At 42.9% G+C, this 12,157-nt stretch overlaps 1 protein-coding gene across 10 annotated transcripts in view; it reads left to right on the plus strand.

Moving 5' to 3' along the window:
* The window catches only part of Epsti1 (epithelial stromal interaction 1), a 103,371-nt gene that overhangs the window by 22,587 nt on the left and 68,627 nt on the right, over positions 1 to 12,157 (plus strand). For all 10 annotated transcript variants that reach the window (XM_042285224.2, XM_076545413.1, XM_076545415.1 and 7 more), the window contains exons 3-5: positions 871 to 954; positions 5,976 to 6,049; positions 6,804 to 6,887. In XM_042285224.2, the coding sequence (XP_042141158.1) occupies positions 871 to 954; positions 5,976 to 6,049; positions 6,804 to 6,887 (242 nt within the window). The remainder of the gene's footprint in view (positions 1 to 870; positions 955 to 5,975; positions 6,050 to 6,803; positions 6,888 to 12,157) is intronic.

Genomic DNA, 12,157 nt, shown 5'->3' on the forward strand with positions numbered 1-12,157 from the left:
GAGGACACAATGGCACAGCCAAGAAAGTCATTATCTAAAGGGACCACACTCGTCAAGTATCAACCTGGGTGGCACAGTGAGTCACTATAGCAAATGACATCGATCTGCAGTTGACTATGGGAACGGCAGGCATTTACCCAACAGAACCCCGAGGTGCCGACATCTTTTAGGCTGCGAGTTCAAATTTCTAACAGGGACTTAAGAGTCAAAAATCATCTGGGGTTTTGAAGTGTTTCAGAATTTTTCTTTTACTAATTTGGAAGTTTTTATTAATGGTCTTTTGGGACAAGCCAGTCTAACCGAGATCAGGTTCTACGCTGGAGCAACAGCACTAAAATCTCGCGGGCGCCCCCTGCTGTCTCGAGCCCTGAATATTTGGTCAATGAAGAATACAGGGGTGCCAATGCGCAGTGCAGTCTCTCTCTCCAGAGTTGCAGCCCGCTTGGGAAACATTCAAAATAAAGCAAATACAGGCACCAGAATTCTTTGAGGATGTATATTTACCTGGATCTTATTGACATATGAATATTCTAGTTTTTGTACACATTTGCTATAGAAAACCTTTAGAAATAATTCATGAGGTTTTCAGAATGTCGGTATTAGAGGGAAAACTATATTTCTCTGTATTAGTAGGAGTTTAGCTGTTGTTCAAATTTGCACCTTCTGTGCAGACACTTGGGAAATGCCATGGGGTGGGTCCAGCCTTCCTCCAGGGGTGGGGCTGGGAGGAAGCATCTTTTGCCTGGACATCTTGTCCTCTGGTTCCGGAGACTCGGGAACTGCTCTCTGCTAGTGGTTTTGATGTTTGGGATGACCGGGTTTCTTTCCAAATTCTGACAGTCGATGACTTGCTCTTTCTCACCTGGTTAGTTGCTGAGCAAGAACTGGCAGACCTGGAGAGGTGGAAGCAGCAGAACCGGGCCAAACCGGTCCACTTGGTGCCACAGCGGCTGGGTGAGTGGCAAACGGAAAGCCAGAGCCGGTAGGCAGGGTCACTCGCCTCGCCTGAGACCTGCCGTGTCTGCCGTCCTTCGTTCGTGAAGGCTTGTTCTGTGGGTGTACTGCTGGAGATGGGACCCCTCCGACAAGAAACACTGAAGTGCGCGGGTAGATGGTTGTTTCTGGTATTCTGCAAGGAGCCAATGCACCTGCCACAGTTGTGTGGGAATAAAGTGATGGCTTAATTGGCAAATAATTTAGAGCCTCTTAGATGATCAGCTCTGAAGAAAGCTTACCTGGGGCGCCGCAGATGCCCTGTCACAGCATCGTCAGGCTGTGAGGAGAAGCCATCACAGCATATTCATCACGGCAGTTAGATGCTAATGTGGCAAACGCGAAGGGAGAGTCAATTCGGAAAGCAAAATGAGAGGGAGCTGGGGACCCAGCTGTGGGTGCAAAGAGAGATGTTACTCGGGTTTCCATGCTAGGGCTGGGGACATTTGAGTTGGCAGAGCCGGTGTTGCTGGCGTGATGGGCTGTCTAGATCCCCTGTGTGGGGTTTGGGATCTTTAGAAGGGATGTCCCCCAATGGGAGTCATTTGCTTCCTGTCTTGATGTCTCTTCATGGCCAAAGCTTGGCACATAAAGGTTTAGCACAGTTCCAGTTCATATGAAGATACTGCCACCATAGTCTGAGAGAAATAAGAACAATGTAAAGCTAATTTGGAAACTAGCTATAGCTGTCACTCCGTATATTTGCCCGTAGCGGAACAAGCCAGACTTGAGGAGCCCAGTCCAAACGTGTCCTTCTTGACAGGCCCTTTCAAGCGGTCTTCCCCATGATTTTGAGGTGAAGTAAGAAACTACTGTTTGTTTTCCTTTGTCCTTTGAGACAGTCTTGTTCCAGCAAGTAGTGCTCAGTGCTAGGCACGGGCCAGACTTGGTCACCTCCAGGGTGACTTGGGATGTGTACTCTTTCATGAAATCCACACTATTAATAGTGAAAACAACATGTTGCATCCCTTCTCCTCCAACTCAGGAAGACAGGCCATCGGAGGTGCCTTTCCTGAGACCGGCTTTCACAGCCCAGGCTAGTCTTTAGGCCATGAACGTCTTGCCATCTTGTCTCTCTCTCCCTAGTATTGGGATTGTAGATTTGCAACTCTGCCCAGTGTCAGCCAGATCGTCTTGAGGACCTATCCAACCGTGGACTTGTGCTTTTAGGCTTGGATTCTCAGCATCCCCTTTCCTCCCAGAAGCTCATGTTGAGGGTGGTTTTCATTAAACCCCTCGGTCATCTTGGTATGAAACCTTTCTTTCCCAAACACAAACACAGAAGGAGGTGGAACTTAGGGAGACATCCTTCCTCAGCCCCCAGCCTTCCTCACGCAAACTCTTTTATAGGCTGAAGGGATTTTCTTGAGCAGATTCTTTAAACTGATTTTTAGTTCTCCCTCCTGGATCTTTCTCCAGGGCCTGGGGACCACCTCACTCTGGAATTTGGAGAGCCTGGCCCCTGTTGTTTTACAGCCTCCACAGAAAATGAGCAAGATCTCAGTGTCTGCCTATCTGCTCTATGAAGTTGTCTTCGTTAGGGTTTCTGTTGCTGCAACAAAACACCCTGACCAAAATGCAAGTTGGGGAGGAGAGGGTTTATTCAGTTTACATTTCCATGTTGCTGTTCATCACCAAATGCAGGCAGGACAGGAACTCAAGGGCAGGATCCTGGAGGCAGGAGCTCATACAGAAGCCATAGAGGGATGCTGCTTACTGGCTTGTTTCCCCTGGCTTGCTCAACTGGCTTTCTTTTTGTTTGTTTTGTTTTTGTTTTTGTTTTGTGACAGGGTTTTTCTGTGCAACAGTCATGGCTGTCCTGGAATTTGCCTTGTAGACGAGGCTGGCCTCGAATACACAGAAATCTGCCTGCCTCTGCCTCCCAAGTGCCGGGATTAAGGTATGAGCCACCACCGCCTGGCTTCAGCCTGCTTTCTTGTGGGATCCAGGACCACCAGCCCAGGGATGGCACCACCCACAATGGGTAGGCCCTCCACATTGATCACTAGTTGAGAAAATGCCTTACGGCTGGATCTCATGGAGGCATTTCCTCAACTAAGGCTTCTTCTCTCTGATGACTCTAGCTTGTGTCAAGTTGACACACAAAACCAACTAGTATAGAAGTATCTAGAAATAATCAGGTATGTGTCTCTGTTGGGAGATAGGTGGCTTTTAAAAAGCAAATTATAAAATGTGTTAGCCCTTAAAATGAGTTTTGAAAAAATGTTTTAAAAAATATTTAGACATTTGGCTTCCTCCATTTTTTTGACTCTTAATTTATCGCCTGTGTCTCTATCACTTAAAATTTTGTGATGATTGTAGGAACTACAGAGAATAGTGTGACAATAGCAATAAAGCTTTATTATTCCCAATTCTTTCCCATCTTCCCTAACAGAAGGGGACAACCAAACTGACCTCACATAGCTCAGAAGAAAACTACCTTCAGTGTCTTTATCAGATCAATTATAAAAACCTCTGTAAATGCAGGTTGTTTTCACATAACTTCTGAGACAGTGACTCCCAAAGAAAGCTGACACTTTTAGTAACCAAAGCGCCAGAGAATTATTGCAAAGAGCTCTCTCTTTTTAAAGAGAAAATGTATTTATTGTTGTTTTGTGTATGTGGGCGTCTTGCTTGCACGTATGATTGTGCCCCACCACGTGCAAGTGGCACCCGTGGATGCCAGAAGCCGGGGTCAGATCTCCCGGCATTGGAGTTACAGACGGTTGTTAGCTGTGATGTGGGTGCTTGGAACAGAGCCCACATCCTCTGTAGGAAGAGCCAGTGCTCTTAACTGCTGAGCCATTTCTCCAGCCCATGAAAGGAGTCCTTTTTAACATAAATACCAAGCTTGTATAAACACGGAGAAATCACCAAGTGACAGCTCTTGGGCTGATTGTCAAGCTATGAGGCTTTCTGGCCCCAGATAATTCTGGTTCAAGAGTAGGAGCAAATAAATCATTGTAAATCATCATTGTAAGTCCTTGTTTTTGTCTTGAATACCAAAAAAGGGGGGGAGGCTGTAAATGGCATGATGGACTAACAATTACTAGGTAGACTATTTAGAAGACTGGAATAAGTGATTTCAGAGTACTCAGTCTAAAAGGAATAAATGCTGCACTCCTCCCAAGGCTCAGGGATCATTGCAGAGGAAGAGGCAGAAAGAGTGTAAGAACTCAAGTCTGTGCATAACTATGAGGAAACATCTTTCTGGACACAGCAGGGAACCTGCACATATAAACTCAAAGTGGTCAGGACAGTATGTACAACAGCTGTGTAAGCCCAAGCCAGACTGCACCAGGCTTTTTCTTTTGGGCCCCCAACCAGCTCCCAAATCATGACCCAGAGACTTATTATTAGTTATGAAAGCGTGGCTTTACCTTAGCTCTTATTTTAATCTGTTTCTCTTTATCTATGTTTTGCTCTGGACCTTTTAACCTTCCTTCCTTCCTTTCTTTCTTTCTTTCTTTCTTTCTTTCTTTCTTTCTTTCTTTCTTTCTTTCTTTCTTTCTTTCTTTCTTTCTTTCTTTCTTCCTTCCTTCCTTCCTTCCTTCCTTCCTTCCTTCCTTCCTTCCTTCCTTCCTTCCTTTCTTTCTTTCTTTCTTTCTTTCTTTCTTTCTTTCTTTCTTTCTATCCCACTTCCCTGCTCTGGTGTCTGTCTGGTGGCTGCCTGGCTTCTGGCCCCTGGCATGTCCTTCTCTTTCATCATTGTTCTCTGTTCTCTATTTATTCTCCCTGCCCACCAGCCCCACCTAGCCCTCTCCTGCCTAGCTATTGGCCATTCAGCTTTTTATTAGACCAATCATGTGCCTAAGCCAAGCAAGGTGAACCAGCAACACATCTTTACATAATTAAATAAATGCAGCATAAACAAATGCAGCACATCTTTACATCCATTAACAAAGGCAGCAGAAGCAACTATAACACACCTTCACAGAGTTAGAGTATTATTCCACAGCATAAACAAATGTAACACGTCTTTACATAGTTAAAATAGTATTCCACAACACCAGACCAAACATCAGTATGGAGAGGGGAGTTGGACACACAATTCTACCCCTCACCATGGAGCCACTAGCAATTGTTAGCTGCTGGGAGGTGTGTATGCAGGGTGTTCTCTAAGCATGCTGTCCTCAGTAAGCTGACTGTTCTCTAGTGGGAGACCACACACCCAAGAATCTATGGGCAGCACAAATTAGTCTTGAAGAATTTAAACAGGATGCACAGTTGAGTGGGTAGGGAAGAGGGGTGTATCTGTGAAGAGCTGGGGGAGGGGAAGTGGATATGATCAAAACAAATTGTATGAAACTCTCAAGGAACTAATAAAATATTGAGAAGAAAAGAGTGGTTTATAAAGAGCACATACATCTGTGGTGAGTCAAGAATCCCGAGGGTTTGGGGGGTTCCCTGCTTGAACATAGGGCAGCAGAGGTAGGGGAAGAAAAGCAACTGAAGCCTTATTGGTCATTGTCTTTACTGGGGTAAGGAATGGCCATACTGAAGCAAGAGGAATGTTCCATATTACTTAATGTCTAGTGTGGCCCTTCAGATATGGTTTCAATCTAGGTGAATACTTTAACATTAATGATTGAAAACCCTAGTGTTATCATCCTTTAAAGAACAAGGTCTCAGCTGGGCAGTGGTGGCGCATGCCTTTAATTCCAGCACTCGGGAGGGAGAGCCAGGCAGATCTCTGTGAGTTCGAAGCCAGCCTGGTCTACAGAGTGAGATCCAGGACAGACACCAAAACTACATGGAGAAACCCTGTCTCGGGGAAAAAACAAAAAACAAGGTCTCATCTTTCCATCCATTGTCTTTTAAGTGGCCACCACTCAGAACTTTGGCTGTGTTCTGATGTTGAGGGATATGAAAATGTTGAACTCACACTTACCATGCATTAATTAGTACTCAACAGCTGGCATTTCCACTTAATGCTCCTGTTTTATCTTTACGGCTATTTATTTATTATTTATCTTCCTTAGGTGGAAGCCAGTCTGAATCTGAAGTCAGGCAGAAACAACAGCTCCAACAGATGCGATCTAAATACCAGCAAAAGGTCAGAATCCATTTCTTCTAGTTGAATTTCAGCAACAAATTTCAGTACCAACATTTCCACATAACCATGAAATAACACAGTGACCCAAAATATAAAACCTTCAAATCAACTGCAAAATATAATTCTCCAAATAAAAAAAATGCCAGGAAGCGAGAAGAAAAAGGAAAAGTATCTAGAAGTCTTACCCAAGCCACGCATACTAAGCGTGTCTTTTGATTAAAGATAGTCCTTTAAATTGTGTATTAATTATAGTTTAAGATTACTGTTTTCATTCCAGAGAATGGTTTTGTTTATTTCAAGCTAGTGATAAAAGTAGTACAAAAATGATTTAAGATAACCAGTGATTTTTGCAATAAATAATTTGGAAAATTATTTGCTTTCTCCTCTTGTGTGTATGGGTGGACACACACACACACACACACACACACACACACACACACACACACACGCATGCACAGAGAAAGAGAGAGTGAGAATGAGAGCTAGATAGAGCAAGAGAGAGAGCGTGTGCTCGAGATATAGACAGACCGACAGACAGATAGACCCATGAAGAAACACTGAAATTCTCAGGCAGGAAAAGAAGCCTGGCCATTCTCTGAGATCTAAGTGGCTTACAGTAACAGCCTATAATCATGGTGAGGTAGATCACAAACAATACTGTAATTTGCCTTTCATCATAATTTTGTGTTCCACAAGTTCAGACTGAAAAAATGGTAACTGTTTTTTTGTCCTCTGTAATCTCAATACAATTTAGCTAAAGAGAGATGAGTCTCTACGAATCAGGAAGGAAGCTGAGGAAGCTGAGCTCCAACAAATGAAGGCGATCCAGAGGGAGAAGGTGAGCAGGTGGAGGGGGTGGGCTGACGTTGGCTGAGGTCAGCGCTCTTCTAGACACTGTCTGCATCCTTCTCGTTTAACCCTCCCTGGAATCTGAGATGGTGGCTATTATCCAATTGTGCAAATGAAGAAGCGGCAGAGAGAGGGAAGATAAGGTGCCCAGTGGCCCTAGAATTAGGTAACTGGGATTCATAGCCCAACACACTGGCCTCAGAGCTGGGTTTCGGAGTCACCACACCCACTGGGGCACCTCTTAGCAGTGTGCTTGGCCAGAAGGCAAAGCCACAAGTGAGAGAGAAGTCAGTGGGCCACTGCCGTATTTGTATGCAGATACTGCGTTTTCTAGGGTGAGCTCGGTGAAGGTGAACACAGCCCTCTTACCACTGAGAAAGAGCATAGGCTGGTTTTTTATTTAGTATTGGTGATGTCAGACTCTTTCTCAACCTGACAGCCATGCTTTTGTTTTGATATAGCATCCAGAGCTTGGGGAAAATCTCTTACAAATGTTTGTTTGCTAGAGAACAAGAAACAATACAGAGATGGTATAACCACCCCCCCTTCCCTTCCACAAAGGCCTGAAAAGTAAGGTTTAGTGTGGGGGCTTTGAGAGCAGGGAGCTGACTCATGGTTCTGAGAAGTGTGTGTGTGTGTGTGTGTGTGTGTGTGTGTGTGTGTGTGTGTGTGTGTGTGTGTTTGTGATACCTGTTGCAGATGCCTTTTAGAAACACAGCTGTTGCCTGCTTGTTTCTCTCTCTACCCCTCTCTCCTACCCTCCCTCTCTCCCTTCCCTCCCCCTCTCCTCTCCCTCTCTCCCCTTCTCTTCCTTCTTTTCCTCATCTCTCTTTCTCTCTTTCTATTTTCTTTTTCCTTCTTTCTCTCCCCTTCCCTCCCCTCATTTTAAGCAATAGACTTACTTATTTTATTTGTTTATTTATTGATTTTGAGACAAAGTCTCACTATGTAGCCTTTCCTAGCCTAGAACACACAGAAACATATACCCGCCTCTGCCTCTTGAGTGCTAAAATTAAAGGCATGCACCACTACACCTACCTATAATAGATGTTTTTAGCAGTTAAAGTTAAGGAAGCCAAAAGCTAATGGTTTATGGAACACTGGGCAGGAATACAGGTTTTCTCCTCCTTGTAGGAATTCTCTTTTTGCCTGGGAACAGTCTAGATTCTTGGAAAGTCTATCATTATTGTCTGACCTTGGGTAGGCTTCCAACTTTCTCAAAACTCTTCCTGTAAAATGATTCTACAAGTACCACCTCCAAAGTTCAAGAGCAACTTGTTGCCATAGAGATGCAGGTGGCAGTGAGCCTGGACTTGTACCTACAAACTGTAATAAAATGCTGGATATAAATGTATACAAAAAGCACAGGTAGTTTGCTTATAAATTTTGATCCACTGATCCACTACCAGTTGGCTATCTATTACACAAAAGATCTCTACTGGTTCTCTCTTTTACCACACTTCTGTTCTTTGTTGCTTTCTCCTCCTCTCTCCCACTTGAAAAGCTGGAGCTTTGGTCTGTGCCTGTAGGGACGGAGCACATCTTGCCCAGTCTTCCTGCACATTCAAGTGGGACCAAGGAAAACACCACCAGGGACCGGATTAAAGGCTAATAGAACCTGAAGAATTTTTGTTGTGGTGGTGGTTGCATCTAAGTCATGTTTAGTGTCATTTTGTCCCTGTAATTGGCTGGCTTGTGGGTTGCTTATAGTTCGTTTCTTCATGGCTTCATAACACACGTTCTTAATGCGTGGGTGAAACTCTGATTCTTCTAAGTCACACCACCTCTGTAGAGCCACAGCAGTCTTTGGGCCCTGAAACATTAATTGGATTAATCTTTCTAAATTGATAATTATGATATAAATTTGAAAGTGATGGAGAGGGATCGGCTCTCGAGCCTTTCTCATGAGAAGGGGAATGAGAAGAATGGGCATTACCTGGGATTTGCTAATGTGCCCACTTGGATGTGTACTGCAAACTGCATCTTGCCATGCTTCCTGAGATGATTGCTGTGCAGATGAAATTTTGTGGAGTATTAATTTAAGTGAGTCTTGATTTATCTGGCTGCTTGGCTTTCACTGTCACCGGCTGAATATGGTGAAATATTTCTGTTGTGTATAAATCTGTGACCGTTCATGGCTCTGTATGCTGGTTTAGTAGCTTGTGTCAGACCGAAGAGTGGATATTCGCTTTCCAGAAGTGACATATTCCACATTGCCAGTGTGATAATGGCTGGGAGAAGTGATAATGACTATGCTTATGGAGCACTTAGTCTTTAAAATGCACAGCAAATGCATGCACGGACACCAGCCCGCACAACTCTGCCCTCCTCCCCTGGCAGGTGGATAGTGAGTGGCCAGGAAGTCTGAGCCAAGGCAGAGCCAAGAAGCTACGCCACCCAGGAGACTGGCCAAGCCCTAAGACACCCGCAAGGTGTCTTTCTTATTGTAACCTGTTAGTACATCAGTGGATCGATGTATGCATTTAAGGAGAGTCCTCACGGGCCAGTCACTTCTTCAAAGTCCCAACAGTGACCACTGCTTGCCATGGGGATCACGTTTTTCATATATCAGCCTTTGAAGGGCAACTTCATATCTAAACTACAGTAATAGGTTTTCATAGGTCACTACAATACTTTTTTCAGCTAAATTGAATGTTCTGAGAATAAATGTCCATCATACCCTGTTCATAATCATATTGATGAAATACTCACTTGATTTTTTCCATACTTTCACAATATTCACAAACCTGAAAAATGAAAACCTTCCACCTCTGTGTTAAAGACCTTCCCTACCCCTTGGATCCATCTTACCTTACTATCTGTTTAGTTTGAAATAGTATACAGTGTTATGTCTTTTCCAGATCCTTCCATCTAATTATCCCAATTTCCCTGTATCATCATAACTTTGGAAAGTGTTAAAAACAGCTAAAGATTTGAGTGGCATCTAAAGCCTTTTCTTGATCCTCAAGCTGTAGCTACCAAAGTCACTTGCAGCAAGAAAAGTCGTTGCTTTTTTATAGACCCCAAGAAACATAGGTAATTTGAATGCTGTTCAATGCTGTAGGAACAAACCAGTAGAATATAAATTATGCATATTAGATGTAAATATATTCATATACTTATTTTTAGGGCATCATACTTGTTGCCTCCTAGTTCTGTAAGGCAGGTAGTAGCAAGGACTAATGGCTTTAAGGTCAAAATTCAAACTCATGAAATTACCTGAACGTTGTTTGAACTGGGAATTATTTCCAATTCTGTACACTCTCAAGCCACACAGGTTTCTGAGAAATATGGTTCTTAACACTCTGCACTTCTTTGGGGTGGCATTGGAACAGGCAATATGTCTTTGGGTGTTGAAATGCTTTCATTAATGAATGTTGGAATGAGAATGGTATCTCTGGAACACAGGCATTAAGAGTATGGGCTGTTAGCTTGCCTGGGATCCATTTGCCTTAATTATAAAATGGATTCAATAATAAGGACAGGAGAACTGAAGGGTAAATGTACAAAGTCTTTTAAGCACAGTGCCTAGCTCTTAGCTCTTATTTATTTACTTTTGGTTTCACTATGCTACTCTAACTGACCTGGAATTTACTGTATAGACCACACTGCCTCTGCCTTCCAAGTGCCAGGATTAAAGGCATGTACCACCATGCCCAGCCCTAGCTCTTAGCCTGTGGTAAAGGTGCCCTACCCTAATTATAAGTATAGAGAAAGGCTTTATAGTCTTTCATTTCATTTGATTTTAGTCTGCAAGGAAGGCAAAGAGAGGCTTACTGTTACTTATCACAGATTAAATGGGGTCAGTGATTTCACGTCTGTGAAGCCCACATCAGTGAAATTGCTGGAGGGAAAACGCACTTGGCACTCTTGGCCATGTCTTATTTCTAGGCTTCCAGTTCAGCTAAAATTTTAACATTGACCAATATCTACTAGTTTTCCTTTGTGTGCTTGGCCCTAATCACCAGGGCCTTTGCTCACTTTCTTTTCCTTTCTTTCCTTTTCAAAATAGAATGTCCTCTGCTATATCATCGAAATAAAGGCCATTAGGCTGTGACCATCCTTATTTTTCTATTATTTTACTCTTTGTTACTTTTCTACTTTCTCCTTCCTCCCTCCTTCTCTCCCCCTTTCTTCCTCTCCCTCCTCCTCCTCCTTTCCCCTCCTTCCTTATTTCCTTCTGTACTTTGACACTTTTACTATATAGCCCAAACTAGCTTCGAACTGCTGATTTCGCTGCCTCAGCCTCTTGGTTGCTGGACTATAGGCCTGCATTATGATGTCTAGCTCTTTGCCGCTTCCATCTCCAAACCATCTGAAGAGGAATAAGAAGGTGTCTCTTCTTGATGCTATGCTGGAATCTTCCATCTGCATTCACTCTCTCCTCTCTTTCATTCCTTCAGGGACCTTGTGTTTTCATTGGTTAAGCCCCGCCCCCCACCCTGCCGTTTTTTTTTTTTCTCTTTTGTATTTTTTTGTTTCTTTGCTCAGTATAGACTTTTTACTTAATTTTCTCATCTCAACAAATCACACTGCTGTACTCTTACCTACTTTCAACTACTCTACCCCAAGCATCATGGTCAACTTCTTGAAAGCCTTCTCTTTAGCCTTTGATTTGAAATGTGAGTCCATGGACTAATTTTAATACTCACTTGAACAAGACAGAGTTTTTGCTTTAAAAAGCACTGATGCTATGCCCATCAGACCAAGAAAATGAACCCTCTGGATCTTTTCTTTATTTGTTTCTTTGTGAGTAAAGCTTGGCTTCTGTCTCTAGTACTTGTCTGGTACAGGTGTAGACATGACAAGCAACGATATTCTCAATAGAAATATGTATTATATATATGTATATATACATAAATATATATGCATATGACTTAAATTAAAAATACCATGTGTGTTGATGACATCATAAGACCTAGAGTGCCAAAGTCTCCCTTGTAACTGAATTTGTAAGACTACAGAATGGTCTGGGGAAAGCAATTGTTCATTTTTATCTAAGCTTTTGTCAAGAGACTTTCAAAGGAATTTTCTCTTCCAATATGTAAGAAAGGGAGAGCATTATGGCCAACTATTCAAATTACAAAAACTGTAAAAACATATAGTATTTTTCAACTGCATTGAGTGCGCACACATACAACAGATCCTTATAACCCAGTAAACAAGATACGTAAGAAACAGTGGTAAGAAATTACGTATTAGATAAGCATGTTGTCAACCTTGTTCCTTAAATGATTTTAAAAATTTGAATAGTTTAAT

Source organism: Peromyscus maniculatus, chromosome 9 (genome assembly GCF_049852395.1).
Source record: "Peromyscus maniculatus bairdii isolate BWxNUB_F1_BW_parent chromosome 9, HU_Pman_BW_mat_3.1, whole genome shotgun sequence".
Classification (NCBI taxonomy): Eukaryota; Metazoa; Chordata; class Mammalia; order Rodentia; family Cricetidae; genus Peromyscus; species Peromyscus maniculatus.